The sequence below is a fragment of the Mixophyes fleayi genome, chromosome 2 (assembly GCF_038048845.1).
Source record: "Mixophyes fleayi isolate aMixFle1 chromosome 2, aMixFle1.hap1, whole genome shotgun sequence".
In the NCBI taxonomy this organism is placed as follows: Eukaryota; Metazoa; Chordata; class Amphibia; order Anura; family Limnodynastidae; genus Mixophyes; species Mixophyes fleayi.
Window position 1 is genome coordinate 43,340,419 of NC_134403.1, and position 17,403 is coordinate 43,357,821.

Here is a 17,403-nt window from a genome sequence, read left to right on the forward strand (position 1 = left end):
CAATGTGGGAGAGAGAGGGTATTACTATGATCAGATCACTGGTGGATAGATCTGCTAGAAGACCTATAACCTATGCCCAAGAATCAGACAACTATGCAGTGATTTGACCTTATAATATGGATTTTTGCAGAGTCAAGATTACGTTAGTGCAGTGTCACATATCCAAACATGATTGGGACAACTCACGTGATGTCATACTTCTGGAACCTGTTTCGCAGCATAAAGCCATTTTGCACCATTATTCCCTTCTATGCCACCAATTCGATTATACTAAATCCAAAACCGGATTATCCCAATGGACAAAATGCTTGATGAACTGCACAACTACTACCCTCTTACAGGCAATGGCAGATTCGATACACACTTTCCCAGCAATGTCTTATGAAGAGATGCTTTTAAACATTTATCATAGGACTTATATCTCTCCCACTCGCAGATTCCAAATTGGTTTAACTACTACTCATCTCTGTTCAAAATGTGGTTTTCTCAGGGCGGACTTACCACACCATTTATGAAGCTGCCCCCCCATTAAGAGGACATTTTAGAAAGGAGATTCTCTATTGCACATCTGGTGAACTTTGCACTGTGCTCTCCTGAGTGGGTCATATTTGGGATACTCCCTAGGGAATGTAAGGTGTGTAAGGGTTGTAAAAAACTATTGCCATCTCGGCTGCTGCAAGAAATAGCATTCTCCAGCGCTGGGCCCAGAACGCTCCTCCTTCTTTATCGTTGTTTCGGAAAAATCTTTACCATGTTTCGTAATGACTTAATCAAAACTTCTCTGCAGAAGGAATCCAGGGTAAGACTGCTCTTTGATACGTGGGAAGGTTTATTATAGATATACTTTCTGAAACTCTCAAAACGCAACTTTGGCGATGCTTCTGCCACACAACATGGTGCGAGCTCTGGTATGTGATGATGATCCCCCAATTGTATTATCGGTGACTGAGTGTTTTCACTTTCTGGGCTGGGAATCCCACATCTCATTTCACAACCGATGTGTTACTTGAGGTTTGTTTTGTTTTTGTTTAATTTAGTTATATGACACTGCGTGCTGCCTTACAGCATTGTATTGCCTATTGTTTTTGTAGCAAGAATGGCTAAGTTATTTCGCTGTAATTTTGGATGTTGATGCATGTCTTTTCTCTGTTGGATTGCACTTTCTACCCCAATAAAAAGGTATTTAAAAAAACAAAACAAACCAAACCAAAAATTCAACTCCAATGGGAGGTCGATCTCTAGGTAGAGTTCTCTGAGGAGGAATGGGAACGTATTTTTCGAAACTCTTTCACAATGTTCAAGTGTCTCAATCATACTGAATGCTGGTGAAACTCTTGAATAGATTGTACGTGACCCCTGAGAAATTGCACAAAATTTGGTCCTCAGTACCCCCGACATGGCGTAATTGTACTGAGAGAGGAGATATATTTCATGTTTTATGGTCATGCAACCCCTGTGGTTAGAGGATTTCCATTTGTTGGAGAGGATATTTGGATATCCAATAACTCCATCCCCAGAGCTTGCTTTGTTGCATCATTATCCCCCCTCAGTTCCCTCCTGGGACAGGTATGGGATGAGTCAAGTGTTTATTGCAACCAGAGCTGCCATAGCTCAGGCCTGGAAACAACAGTCTACACCGACTTTGTCCAAGGTGATAACTAAAGTGAACTTCAACTTTGAGATGGAGACTCTAGGAGTTCCGTATTCCACGGCAGCCACTTCCCCATTAGTGAAATGGCATAGCTGGCATATTTATGTCACAGAGGGAGGGGGTGTCCCACCCCGGTCCCCCCATCGGTTAGATATCCACGATTCAGTTGGGCTTTAAGGGTTTCTTGATTTGGTCTAAGAATTATTTGTGTTTAGGCCTAGGTACATAGAAAATATGGGTTAGCCTCAGTACTGTAAAAGATAAAGTGACTTATGTTTAGGGTTGCAATCTCTAATTTTATTAGTCAACTGGCTATACTTATATCTAAAGCTGGGTACACACTACAGAAATTTCGACCAACTTTTTATGCCAAGCGATTTTACATGCGATCGATGGTCCGATCGCTCGGTCCATGGACTGCATACACACTAGCCTTGTTTAGAACGATAAAGGGAAGAGCGGACGTCCCTTTAGCAACTTTTTACAGTCATGTTGTCGTGAGCAATGATTTTAATTTCGTACACACTGCAGCAACATTTGCGGGGAAATGTACGAGGTACCGAAGACATTAGCATAAAGGGGCGGACTCTGCACTATAGTTAACTCCCAAAACAGCTTGAAAACAGAAGGCTACACTGTCCCTTCATTCATTCCCATTTGTAAACGTACAATGGCTACAAAACAAGAACAAGCAGCTGCACTTCTCATGCTTACTGTGGCAAGAAGACTGCTGGTATGGAACCGAAGAGAAAGAAGTAGAAAGAATAGATCATGTTGGAGCAAAGAGTGATTCAAGAGGAGAGACACGTTCTGCCATATGCCCCTGCTATAGGAGATACGGGACAACAACCCCGATGATTTAAAGAATTTTCTTCGTATGAATGATTCAACTTTTCAGGAACTGCTCTATTTTGTAACCCCACTCATCCAGAGGGAGAACACCCATTTAAGGAGACCCATACCGCTTTCTACACGTGTAACGGTCTACAGCCAGACAGGTGCAATACACATCGATACAAAACACAGGGATGTGCGGATAACACACCACGTGGGACTGTGATTGACATAAAAATTTACATACACACGCCCCCCAGGTCCAGGAAGTATCGGAGGATTGTCGTGGATCTGTCGGAAGTCTATACACACTACACAGCGGAAACGAGATTGGAACGAAAATATTAAACGGTACGACCAACCAAATGAGGCGACAATCGTCCATTTGGGCAGACTTTCGACCATCGTGTAAGTGTACACACTGACCCCACTTTTGAACGAGCGGTCGTATGTCGGCTGTTTCAGCCGATTATTGGACGAAAACACTGTAGTGTGTACCCAGCTTAAATACTTCAGAGAGATGACTGTGTAGATTGCCTGTGTTTTATGACATATTGTTGTGCTTCGTTCCCACTATGTACCCCTTTTTCCCAATTTATGTCTTACCCCTCCCCTGTTTTCTTTTTTCTGTATCCTTTGCAATTATCTTAGAAAATGCAAAAAACTTATTTTCAGTAAAAATAAAATAAAAATAAGACTGAAAATAAAAAAGAACGCATACTACTCACCTAAATGTGCTATATACAGATATAAATATATTCATCCTGAAATTGCAGAAACAATAAGCATTGCAAAATAAACGTACCGACAGTGATACCGGCGAAGTTGTGACGGTTAAGTCAAGTGCAGGTGTAAGGGAGCTCGGAGGCGGTGGAGGTGGAGGAAATGCAGCGTAACTGATGCCTTCAGATGGCTTTATTGAAGCAAAGAGTGTTGAACTGCCAACTGTTTTCGGTGCCTCTACATGCCTCCTAGGCAAGTCAAAAGTGCTCTAAATACAGAAAAAAAAACGTTTATATAATATTATTATTTTATTTTGAAAGGATTTATTTATTATAAATACAATATAGACTAGTTTTTACATGCATACAAATGATTAAATAAAGGATCAAACCTAATATATTACACATATATTACTCAAAGCAAAATAGTTCATATGTAAAGAATGTGAATTCTAAAATGCCCCTATCAGCCGCTCACAGCTAGTAGTACACTTGTTTATGTAACACAGGGGGTAAATTCATTAAAAAGCAATCAAACAGTAAAATGATAATGTGTGTCCCAATCACATTTTGTCAGTATACAACTAAGGTTAAAGCTGCAAGTTAAGGAAATATCAGATTCCACCCGGTTTCCAAAAGTGTGTCTCTAATGTATCCAAGGGTATCAGTCACACACTAGACTATAATCTAGGAAAAAGGCTGAACCGTCAGCTAACTCCATCCATGTAGAGAGTTCCAAGCCCCAATGTGCGGTTAGATGAATAAGATGAATAGGTAAATAAGAATCAATTTTGTGTAAAAAAAGATGGTGATGTTGAAGAATCAATTGTGCTTAAAAGCGCTACCAGAATCAATTTGTTGTAAAATCAATATTATTAGCAATATTGCATGTGACGCTCACTCAATCAGGAGATTAAGAATCAATTTATGCTTTAAAACAATGAAACGAAGAATCAATCAGGCTTAGAAGTGCTGCCAGAATCTGTTTGTTCCTAACACCTTTACTGCACCTACACCTAATGCAATCTGACTAAATACATTAATGTGCCCACAGCACACCATTTGAAAACCAATTTGGAGGGGGTCATTAGCCAACTTAATTCAGGTTGCCTTAATTGGACTCTTGCAATGTATCCAGTTCAGTAGTATTATTTTGTTTGTTTATCACTATTAGGAGAGCAGGAAAACAGTCAGTGCATAAACTTGGCTGCGTGACCTTTGTTAAATGTGGGCGTGGTTTGGGTCGATTAGTAGACGATTAGTGCAAGGATCAAGTGGCAGCATGGTTTCACAGTGGATAGCATTGCTGCTTCACAGTGCTAGGGTCGTGGGTTTGATTCTGATCAGGACCTATCTGTATTAAGTTTTATGTTTTCCCAGTGTTTGCATGATTCTCCTCTGGGTGGTCTAGTTGCCTCCCACAGTCCAAGAACATACTCATAGTTTAAATGGTTCCTGAAAAAATGGACCCTACAGTGACTGTGGTGTGTCTCATAGGAAATTTACACTGTAATAATATGACTGGTGCTATATAAGTAAATAATAATAATAAGCGGTGTGGCAATTGTTATCCTAATTTTCTCTCTACAGTGTTATAAAGGTATGAATTTATAGGTATCAAATGAACCCATGAATTGCAAAGTCACTTTATCACAGGCAAAAGCAGTAGGTATGTGCCATCCTCCACATAACACCATGGGCAGCATGTGTGCCCAGCAGCCCTATTCAAAACAACCCATCTGGTGAGTTATACTAGTGGCAAGTTTGTAAAGATGGACAGCTAAAAATGTTTTAAATAAACTAAAATATCATTATCTTCCTGAATCCCAGAGATATAGATTTAGAAAATAATGTTCAATTGTGTAGCTCTTGATATATGTTCAATAAAGAGTATAATGGCATCTGTTTATTTTTGTGTTTCTTCAGATTGGATACCATAAAAGTTAGTCAGGGGTAATTGAAGATACAATTTAGGCTTTTTATGGGTGTAGACTAAAAACAAAATTTCTACAATTATTTTATCATCCAAACCCACAAATGGACTTGTGTTCAGTGGGAGAGTGATTAAAAACATCAAAAACTAAATTTACTTGTAATTTTGTTTTTAAAATTGCTTGTTGGTTTCAGGAAGAAGCATTGACAAGCTTACAATCCAGAATACTGTCCATTACTATATATCAGTGTGACAACTGTTTAAGGAATCGCAGGCGCAGCAATAGCGTCGAAGGGGAATAAGGGAGGATGGTCGCTAGGCGGCCCGATGCAAGTGACATGAAGAAAGGGGGGTGCAGACAACTAAGTCCGTCCTATTTTGTTACAGCTGAGCAGTGCAGGTAGCCACTCAGGGAAAGGAGGGGGCAGTGGGCGAGACAAAAGGCAGGACAGGCTGATAGTAGTTAAAGGAGAGGGGGAAGGAGACAAAGTATACACAGATTTTTCAGTCTCCCACCCACCCATCCCCTACAGTACATGCAGGTATTTCCTTAAAAATAAATAAAAACAAGAGGTAAAATATATACTATATATCAAGCACTTTATATATGTAATCTTGGTAAATGCTTGACATGTAATGTTGTTATGTTGTTGTCATTGTATGCTTTGTGAATATGATTTATTGCTCAAATTGCTTTGTCACAGTTGGAAGGGCGGGAAAGCGGCGAGCATGGCATAGGAAGTGGGGAGCCAGCAGGGCCGGGCAGTATCACCCAGGGAAGACGGACGCACGCCTGGTTCCAGCTTCAATGATTGGGCCAATACTGGCGGCGTGCCAGGTTTATTGGAGGGTGATTTATGCCAAGGGGGCTGGTCTCTAGAGGGCATTGTTGCGGTGCCTACATGGAAGTAGGCAGAACACGCCCTATTTTTCCAGATGGAACTGGAAAAGGTGGTAATATTTTTCTAGAGAGAACACCAGGCAGTATCGCCCTGGGTAGACGGCCATATGCCTGTTTCCAGCTTCAATGGTTGGGCCAATACCAGCGGCGTGCCAGGTTTCAGCAATTGGAGGGTGATTAATGCCAAGGGGCTGGTCTCAAGAGGACGTTGTTGCGGTGCCTACATGTTAGTAGGCAGAACATGCCCCATTTTTCCAGATGGAACTGGAAAAGGTGATATATTTTATTAGCCTTGCACGCCGCTTGTCTGCCAAGTTTGGAAGAGTTTAATAAAGCTGTGACCGAAATAATTTTACCAAATACTTGTCTCAGAGTCTTTCTTTATTAGCTCACTGAGTGGGACGCCGGTTAGTTGACCTAAATCCCTTAAAATGCAAGGAAATAAAAAAAAACTGTAACATAAAAAAGTTCACTGCACAGAAATATATACATACACCCCGACATTGCACAAATAATAAGCAGGGGAAATTTTAATGAGTGTAGGCTAAAAACAAAATTTCTACAATTATTTTCTCATCTAAACCCACAAACGGACTTGTGTTCAGTGGGGAGCGTGATTACAAACATCAAAAACTAAATTCACTTGTAACATTTTGTTTTTAAAATTGCTTGTTGGTTTCAGGAAGAAGCATTGACAAACTTACAATCCAGAATACTGTCCATTACTATATATCAGTGTGGCAACTGTTTAAATGCAAGGAAATAAAAAAAAAAACCTGTAACACAAAAAGTTCTGTGCACAGAAATAAATACATACACCCCGACATTGCACAAATAATCAGCATAGAAAAATAACCATACCGAAGAAAATGCTGTTGAGGGTGGGACTGTAAAGTCAACTGCAGGTGTGATGCGGGAGCTCGGAGGTGGAGGAGGTGGAAAAGCCCGAGATTGAAATCCAAAGACCGGGGGAGGAAAGGAATCTGCAGAATTAGCTTGTGGTGAAAAACTAGGTGTCGCAGGTCGAAAAGGAATCATTTCGACTGAATCACAGTGTGCCGATCCGCCAAATACTGTCGGTGCCTGTGCCTTTCCCAAGGGCAAGTCGAATGTGCTCTAGATACAGAAAACAAAGTTTATTATTATGCTTTATCTTGGAGCATAAACATTTTCCGCAGAATTATATAATAATGACAAAGTGGTCCTGGTCACCATAACTGCTGCGCTTATTAAAGTAGTTTTATCAAATAAGCATTGTCTAAGCGATTGTGTTGTGTTTTCAAAGTAATTTATTTTAGCAGATGCAAAATTTAGCAGTTCAATACATAATTATAATACAGTACAGCCAATACCAAAAAGATACATACATACCGCGCCCGCATGCGCTCGCTAAGCTGCGCTTCACTGGTACCAGCGTACAGTACTTCACTCCAGAATACTGTGGTCAGAGAAGACTGGGCTAATACCAGCTAGAGCTGTATTATATACACTCAGTGTTACAGAGAGAACAATGCAGATGACGTGGCTTGCTTCTATAGGTCCAGGCTTCAGGAGGGTCCACTGTAAACAGGTCATAGGCTAGTTCAAACAACCCCCTCCAAGGGTGAAGGTCAACATTCCAGATGATTCTCCCTCCCAGAAAGCAGTTTAAGCTAGTCTATTTACACATTACTGTCAGTATCACTTTAGACATTTATTTCCCTAACATCGCTAACTAGAGTATGCCGTGTGCGATCTCTTAGGCGAATGAACCGGACAACTTTTGATGAATAGGGGATTAAAATGATACTAAACATGACATGTTTTCTATAACCTGAACCTCAAATAACACTAAAGTGTACATATAATCATAATATATAAACTAATAATAAACTAAATACTATCTGCTCATAAATCACTGTGGAATGGAACCAATATAAATATGAAATATATAAATAACTAAATGTTAGAGTGCGAGAGTGTACGTGTGTATTTTACCGCGTGATCACGCCATGCCACGTGTAGCGTGGCATACTGACCGCAATCGCACGGTAAAACAATATTAACCAATATACTTTCGTTCATCCAATTATACGACTTCGACACGCTGTACAGAGAAGTCACTCACATCAGTCCCTGCCCCATTGGGGCTTACAGTCTAAACTCCCTAACATACACACAGACAGACAAGGGTCATTTTTATTAGCAGCCAATCAAAATTGCCACTATTATCTTATCTTCCAAACCCACAAATGGACTTGTGTTTACCGGGGAGCTGATTAAAAACATCAAAAACTAAATTCACTTGTAACGTTTTGTTTTTAAAATTGCTTGTTGGTTTCAGGAAGAAGCATTGACAAACTTACAATCCAGAATACTGTCCATTACTATATATCAGTGTGGCAACTGTTTAAATGCAAGGAAATAAAAAAAAAAACCTGTAACATAAAAAGTTCTGTGCACAGAAATAAATACATACACCCCGACATTGCACAAATAATCAGCATAGAAAAATAAACATACCGAAGAAAATGCTGTTGAGGGTGGGACTGTAAAGTCAACTGCAGGTGTGATGCGGGAGCTCGGAGGTGGAGGAGGTGGAAAAGCCCGAGATTGTAATCCAAAGACCGGGGGAGGAAAGGAATCTGCAGAATTAGCTTGTGGTGAAAAACTAGGTGTCGCAGGTCGAAAAGGAATCATTTTGACTGAATCACAGTGTGCCGATCCGCCAAATACTGTCGGTGCCTGTGCCTTTCCCAAGGGCAAGTCGAATGTACTCTAGATACAGAAAACAAAGTTTATTATTATGCTTTATTTTGGAGCATAAACATTTTCCGCAGAATTATATAATAATGACAAAGTGGTCCTGGTCACCATAACTGCTGCGCTTATTAAAGTAGTTTTATCAAATAAGCATTGTCTAAGCGATTGTGTTGTGTTTTCAAAGTAATTTATTTTAGCAGATGCAAAATTTAGCAGTTCAATACATAATTATAATACAGTACAGCCAATACCAAAAAGATACATACATACCGCGCCCGCATGCGCTCGCTAAGCTGCGCTTCACTGGTACCAGCGTACAGTACTTCACTCCAGAATACTGTGGTCAGAGAATACTGGGCTAATACCAGCTAGAGCTGTATTATATACACTCAGTGTTACAGAGAGAACAATGCAGATGACGTGGCTTGCTTCTATAGGTCCAGGCTTCAGGAGGGTCCAGTGTAAACAGGTCATAGGCTAGTTCAAACAACCCCCTCCAAGGGTGAGGGTCAACATTCCAGATGATTCTCCCTCCCAGAAAGCAGTTTAAGCTAGTCTATTTACACATTACTGTCAGTATCACTTTAGACATTTATTTCCCTAACATCGCTAACTAGAGTATGCCGTGTGCGATCTCTTAGGCGAATGAACCAGACAACTTTTGATGAATAGGGGATTAAAATGATACTAAACATGACATGTTTTCTATAACCTGAACCTCAAATAACACTAAAGTGTACATATAATCATAATATATAAACTAATAATAAACTAAATACTATCTGCTCATAAATCACTGTGGAATGGAACCAATATAAATATGAAATATATAAATAACTAAATGTTAGAGTGCGAGAGTGTACGTGCGTATTTTACCGCGTGATCACGCCATGCCACGTGTAGCGTGGCATACTGACCGCAATCGCACGGTAAAACAATATTAACCAATATACTTTCGTTCATCCAATTATACGACTTCGACACGCTGTACAGAGAAGTCACTCACATCAGTCCCTGCCCCATTGGGGCTTACAGTCTAAACTCCCTAACATACACACAGACAGACAAGGGTCATTTTTATTAGCAGCCAATCAAAATTGCCACTATTATCTTATCTTCCAAACCCACAAATGGACTTGTGTTTACCGGGGAGCTGATTAAAAACATCAAAAACTAAATTCACTTGTAACGTTTTGTTTTTAAAATTGCTTGTTGGTTTCAGGAAGAAGCATTGACAAACTTACAATCCAGAATACTGTCCATTACTATATATCAGTGTGGCAACTGTTTAAATGCAAGGAAATAAAAAAAAAACCTGTAACATAAAAAGTTCTGTGCACAGAAATAAATACATACACCCCGACATTGCACAAATAATCAGCATAGAAAAATAAACATACCGAAGAAAATGCTGTTGAGGGTGGGACTGTAAAGTCAACTGCAGGTGTGATGCGGGAGCTCGGAGGTGGAGGAGGTGGAAAAGCCCGAGATTGTAATCCAAAGACCGGGGGAGGAAAGGAATCTGCAGAATTAGCTTGTGGTGAAAAACTAGGTGTCGCAGGTCGAAAAGGAATCATTTTGACTGAATCACAGTGTGCCGATCCGCCAAATACTGTCGGTGCCTGTGCCTTTCCCAAGGGCAAGTCGAATGTACTCTAGATACAGAAAACAAAGTTTATTATTATGCTTTATTTTGGAGCATAAACATTTTCCGCAGAATTATATAATAATGACAAAGTGGTCCTGGTCACCATAACTGCTGCGCTTATTAAAGTAGTTTTATCAAATAAGCATTGTCTAAGCGATTGTGTTGTGTTTTCAAAGTAATTTATTTTAGCAGATGCAAAATTTAGCAGTTCAATACATAATTATAATACAGTACAGCCAATACCAAAAAGATACATACATACCGCGCCCGCATGCGCTCGCTAAGCTGCGCTTCACTGGTACCAGCGTACAGTACTTCACTCCAGAATACTGTGGTCAGAGAATACTGGGCTAATACCAGCTAGAGCTGTATTATATACACTCAGTGTTACAGAGAGAACAATGCAGATGACGTGGCTTGCTTCTATAGGTCCAGGCTTCAGGAGGGTCCAGTGTAAACAGGTCATAGGCTAGTTCAAACAACCCCCTCCAAGGGTGAGGGTCAACATTCCAGATGATTCTCCCTCCCAGAAAGCAGTTTAAGCTAGTCTATTTACACATTACTGTCAGTATCACTTTAGACATTTATTTCCCTAACATCGCTAACTAGAGTATGCCGTGTGCGATCTCTTAGGCGAATGAACCAGACAACTTTTGATGAATAGGGGATTAAAATGATACTAAACATGACATGTTTTCTATAACCTGAACCTCAAATAACACTAAAGTGTACATATAATCATAATATATAAACTAATAATAAACTAAATACTATCTGCTCATAAATCACTGTGGAATGGAACCAATATAAATATGAAATATATAAATAACTAAATGTTAGAGTGCGAGAGTGTACGTGCGTATTTTACCGCGTGATCACGCCATGCCACGTGTAGCGTGGCATACTGACCGCAATCGCACGGTAAAACAATATTAACCAATATACTTTCGTTCATCCAATTATACGACTTCGACACGCTGTACAGAGAAGTCACTCACATCAGTCCCTGCCCCATTGGGGCTTACAGTCTAAACTCCCTAACATACACACAGACAGACAGACACAGACTAGGGTCATTTTTCTTAGCAGCCAATCAAAATTGCCACTATTATCTTATCTTCCAAACCCACAAATGGACTTGTGTTTACCGGAGAGCTGATTAAAAACATCAAAAACTAAATTCACTTGTAACGTTTTGTTTTTAAACTTGCTTGTTGGTGTCAGGAAGAAGCATTGACAAACTTGTGACCCAGAATACTTTCCATTACTATATATCAGTGTGGCAACTGTATAAATGCAAGGAAATAAAAAAAGTCTGAGCATAACAAAGTGCCATACCTCCCAGAAATAAATACATATACCCCGACATTGCACAAATAATAAGGATAGTAAAATAAACAAACCAGAGATAATGCTGTTGAGGGTGGGACTGTAAAGTCAACTGCAGGTGTAATGTGGGAGCTCCGAGGTGGAGGAGGTAGAGCAGCCTGAGGTTGTAATCCAAAGGCTGGCGGAGGGAATCTGCAGAATTAGCTTGGGATCCAAAACTACCATCTGGTGTGTAACACTAGTGGCAATCTTGTAAAGATGAACAGCTAAAAATGTTTAAATAAACTAAAATATTATTATCTTCCTGAATCCCAGAGATATAGATTTTTAAAATAATGTTCAATTTTGTAGCTCTTGATATATATGTTCAATAAAAAGTATAATGGAATATGTTTATTTTTGTGTTTCTTCAAATTGGATACCATAATAGTTCGTCAGGGGTAATGGAAGATACAACTTAGGATTTTAATGAGTGTAGACTAAAAACAAAATTTCTACAATTATTTTCTCATCCAAACCCACAAACGGACTTCAGTGGGGAGAATGATTACAAACATCAAAAACTAAATTCACTTGTAACATTTTGTTTTTAAAATTGCTTGTTGGTTTCAGGAAGAAGCATTGACAAACTTACAATCCAGAATACTGTCCATTACTATATATCAGTGTGGCAACTGTTTAAATGCAAGGAAATTAAAAAAAAAACCTGTAACATAAAAAGTTCTGTGCACAGAAATAAATACATACACCCCGACATTGCACAAATAATCAGCATAGTAAAATAAACATACCAAAGAAAATGCTGTTGAGGGTGGGACTGTAAAGTCAACTGCAGGTGTAATGCGGGAGCTCGGAGGTGGAGGAGGTGGAAAAGCCCGAGATTGTAATCCAAAGACCGGGGGAGGAAAGGAATCTGCAGAATTAGTTTGTGGTGAAAAACTAGGTGTTGCAGGTCGAAAAGGAATCATTTCGACTGAATCACAGTGTGCCGATCCGCCAAATACTGTCGGTGCCTGTGCCTTTCCCAAGGGCAAGTCGAATGTGCTCTAGATACAGAAAACAAAGTTTATTTATTATTATGCTTTATTTTGGAGCATAAACATTTTCCGCAGAATTATATAATAATGACAAAGTGGTCCTGGTCACCATAACTGCTGCGCTTGTTAAAGTAATTTTATCAAATAAGCATTGTCTAAGCAATTGTGTTGTGTTTCCAAAGCACAAAGTAATTTATTTTAGCAGATGCAAAATTTAGCAGTTCAATACATAATTATAATACAGTACAGCCAATACCAAAAAGATACATACATACCGCTCCCGCATGCGCTCGCTAAGCTGCGCTTCACTGGTACCAGCGTACAGTACTTCACTCCAGAATACTGTGGTCAGAGAAGACTAGGCTAATACCAGCTAGAGCTGTACTATATACACTCAGTGTTACAGAGAGAACAATGCAGATGACGTGGCTTGCTTCTATAGGTCCAGGCTTCAGGAGGGTCCAGTGTAAACAGGTCATAGGCTAGTTCAAACAACCCCCTCCAAGGGTGAGGGTCAACATTCCAGATGATTCTCCCTCCCAGAAAGCAGTTTAAGCTAGTCTATTTACACATTACTGTCAGTATCACTAGACATCTATTTCCCTAACATCGCTAACTAGAGTATGCAATGTGCGATCTCTTCGGCGAATGAACCGGACAACTTTTGATGAATAGGGGATTAAAATGATACTAAACATGACATGTTTTCTATAACCTGAACCTCAAATAACACTAAAGTGTACATATAATCATAATATATAAACTAATAATAAACTGAATACTATCTGCTCATAAATCACTGTGGAATGGAACCAATATAAATATGAAATATATAAATAACTAAATGTTAGAGTGCGAGAGTGTACGTGCGTATTTTACCGCGTGATCACACCATGCCACGTGTAGCGTGGCATACTGACCGCAATCGCACGGTAAAACAATATTAACCAATATACTTTCGTTCATCCAATTATACGACTTCGACACGCTGTACAGAGAAGTCACTCACATCAGTCCCTGCCCCATTGGGGCTTACAGTCTATACTCCCTAACATACACACAGACAGACAGACACAGACTAGGGTCATTTTTCTTAGCAGCCAATCAAAATTGCCACTATTATCTTATCTTCCAAACCCACAAATGGACTTGTGTTTACCGGAGAGCTGATTAAAAACATCAAAAACTAAATTCACTTGTAACGTTTTGTTTTTAAACTTGCTTGTTGGTGTCAGGAAGAAGCATTGACAAACTTGTGACCCAGAATACTTTCCATTACTATATATCAGTGTGGCAACTGTATAAATGCAAGGAAATAAAAAAAGTCTGAGCATAACAAAGTGCCATACCTCCCAGAAATAAATACATATACCCCGACATTGCACAAATAATAAGGATAGTAAAATAAACAAACCAGAGATAATGCTGTTGAGGGTGGGACTGTAAAGTCAACTGCAGGTGTAATGTGGGAGCTCCGAGGTGGAGGAGGTAGAGCAGCCTGAGGTTGTAATCTAAAGGCTGGCGGAGGAAAGGAATCTGCAGAATTAGCTTGGGATCCAAAACTACCATCTGGTGTGTAACACTAGTGGCAATCTTGTAAAGATGAACAGCTAAAAATGTTTAAATAAACTAAAATATTATTATCTTCCTGAATCTCAGAGATATAGATTTTGAAAATAATGTTCAATTTTGTAGCTCTTGATATATATGTTCAATAAAAAGTATAATGGAATATGTTTATTTTTGTGTTTCTTCAGATTGGATACCATAATAGTTAGTCAGGGGTAATGGAAGATACAATTTAGGATTTTAATGAGTGTAGACTAAAAACAAAATTTCTACAATTATTTTCTCATCCAAACCCACAAACGGACTTGTGTTCAGTGGGGAGAATGATTACAAACATCAAAAACTAAATTCACTTGTAACATTTTGTTTTTAAAATTGCTTGTTGGTTTCAGGAAGAAGCATTGACAAACTTACAATCCAGAACACTGTCCATTACTATATATCAGTGTGGCAACTGTTTAAATGCAAGGAAATAAAAAAAAAAAACCTGTAACATAAAAAGTTCTGTGCACAGAAATAAATACATACACCCCGACATTGCACAAATAATCAGCATAGAAAAATAAACATACCGAAGAAAATGCTGTTGAGGGTGGGACTGTAAAGTCAACTGCAGGTGTGATGCGGGAGCTCGGAGGTGGAGGAGGTGGAAAAGCCCGAGATTGTAATCCAAAGACCGGGGGAGGAAAGGAATCTGCAGAATTAGCTTGTGGTGAAAAACTAGGTGTCGCAGGTCCAAAAGGAATATTTTTTACTGAACCAAAGAGTGCCGATCTGCCAGCTACTATCGGTGCCTCTGAATGACCCCCAGAAAAGTCCAATGCGCTCTAGATACAGAAAACAAAGTTTCTTTATTATTATTATTATGCTTTATTTTGAAGCATAAACATTTTCTGCAGAAATATATAACAATGACTTAACAAACACTTGTATAGTTGTCAGATTAAAAAATGCAGAGTTATTATAAGTACCAATACAGGAACCAAGTAAGTACTGCATACATTAATTTAGTGTATATGGGCTTATCTGCAAGTTCTTTTCCAGGCCCAGGACATAGGTATTGGACAAGGATAAATCTAGTCCCTCTGTGAGGGCTCTTCATTAGGTTGCAGCCTGATATTAACGACAACATGATGGACGGGTTAGGATAGGCAATGTTCCAGACAATCTTTGCTCTACTGTGCAGCCTCACCTAAAGTCCAGATAATGCTACAATACATGGGTGAGTTTATCAGTAATAAAGAAATATGTTCAGTGTGTAAACCCCCTACCAGCAGGGTAAGTTCTGGGTTTTCACTCACACACATCAGTCCCTGCCCCATTCTACTTCCTGCTTCCATGCTGCCGCACACGTGCCGTGTGGGCTCTCCACTGGGGCCACTGCTCCATTTCCCTGATTCCACTTACCTGTCTCTGCTCACCACTGCCTCCAGTAGCCTTGCATCCAGCTAAACTCCCTACGACGATCTCTCCAGTAATTATCTTCTACTCCAGCCTCCTGGCTCCGGCCTAGCTGTCCTTCATCCGCTCCTTGGTCTCCAGCATCTCTTGGCCTGGCTCTAACCATACCCGGAGGGCTCCTTCTGCCTGATATTTCCTCACGACCTCATCTCCTCGGGATGGTCTCCTGGTGACCTCTGCTGCCTGGTATCCCGCCTGCCATCTCCTCGGGACGCCTGCTGCCTGTCTCCCGCCTGCCATCACCTCGGGACGGTCTTCTAGTGTCCTCTGCTGCCTGGTCTCCCGCCTGTCATCTCCTCGGGACTCCCGCTGCCTGTCTCCCGCCTGCCTTCTCCTCTGGACATCTGCTGCTTGGTCTCCAGCCGCCTGATCTCCTGCTTCTGGTCTCCCGCAGCCCGGACCCCCGCCGCCTGGTCTGCTTTCCTGGACATCTGCTGCCGACTCCAACTTGGACCCTGGGCCTCCCCTGCCCTGCAACCCTCAGGAACTCCTGCCTCACTTGTTCCTGATCTGAACCTGTTCCTGGGACTGTCTCCGTGACCCACCGTAACTCCACACCTGTTCCTGAACTCTGGTCCCTCCGGTCTGCTCCCGCGACTACCTGTGGACTACCCTGATCTCTGGACTCCCTGGACTCTCCTGTTCCTCCTGGTATAGGCTCTCTGCGGCCATCCATTACATTTACTACCATGTGTTTTTCATTTTAAATTTACCTCAAGTTCTTTTAACTTATTTTACTTCAATTTAATTTTATCTTATTGTTGTGTATTCTACCTTAATTGTATTTGCACTTTAATTAATTTATCTCCATTTTATTTTATCTTTACTGCACTTTAAACTGTGTTTTCCACTGCCTTTTGTTCCTGCTCCACTTCATTGTTCTCTGCAGTCCTTCCTTTGTTCTTGTCTTACTCTGCTTTGTCAGCCCATATCTAACTCGACCACTCTGGCCCACTTCTGGTCCCGGTTGCTGCCTTCACCTCGGCGCTAATTGCCCTTACCCTCTTCTTGCCTCTTCTCTCATTCCCAGTCCCCCCTGTCTCTCACCATGCCGTCCCGCTCCTTTCCTATACCCAACCTCTCCCCTAGCCCCTATCTCTCACCCAACTCTCACTGCCCCACCCCTCACCCTCCCGCTCGCTCCATCAACCCTGATAATCTCATCCGCATCTCCCCTCTTCCCTCCCTCCCTATCTCTTGTGCCCTCTGGAACTCCAGGTCCATCTGCAACAAACTTTCCTCCATCCATGACCTCTTCATCTCCAACTCTCTTAATCTTCTTGCCATCACTGAAACCTGGCTTACTTCTTCTGATACCGTTTCACCCGCCGCTCTCTCCTACGGGGGCCTCTCCTTCACCCACTCCACCAGACCAGACGAGCGTCCAGGAGGCGGATTGGGCCTCCTCCTATCCCCTAACTGCACTTTTTGTGTCATTTCTACTTTACCTTCCCTCTCCTTCTCCTCCTTTGAAGTACACTCCATCCGACTCTTCTCCCCCATCCACCTCCGTGTCTCCGTCATCTACCGTCCCCCAGGCCCCTCCTCCCTTTTCCTTGACAACTTCGCTGCCTGG

The 17,403-nt window shown here is 40.9% G+C and overlaps 1 protein-coding gene across 4 annotated transcripts in view; it reads right to left on the reverse strand.

The window, feature by feature from the left end:
- The window catches only part of LOC142140899 (protein mono-ADP-ribosyltransferase PARP4-like), a 219,748-nt gene that overhangs the window by 54,505 nt on the left and 147,840 nt on the right, over nt 1-17,403 (reverse strand). For all 4 annotated transcript variants that reach the window (XM_075198874.1, XM_075198875.1, XM_075198873.1 and 1 more), the window contains 6 exons: nt 14,939-15,193; nt 12,552-12,806; nt 10,184-10,438; nt 8,544-8,798; nt 6,903-7,157; nt 3,291-3,476 (listed from right to left, as the gene is read on the reverse strand). In XM_075198874.1, the coding sequence (XP_075054975.1) occupies nt 3,291-3,476; nt 6,903-7,157; nt 8,544-8,798; nt 10,184-10,438; nt 12,552-12,806; nt 14,939-15,193 (1,461 nt within the window). The remainder of the gene's footprint in view (nt 1-3,290; nt 3,477-6,902; nt 7,158-8,543; nt 8,799-10,183; nt 10,439-12,551; nt 12,807-14,938; nt 15,194-17,403) is intronic.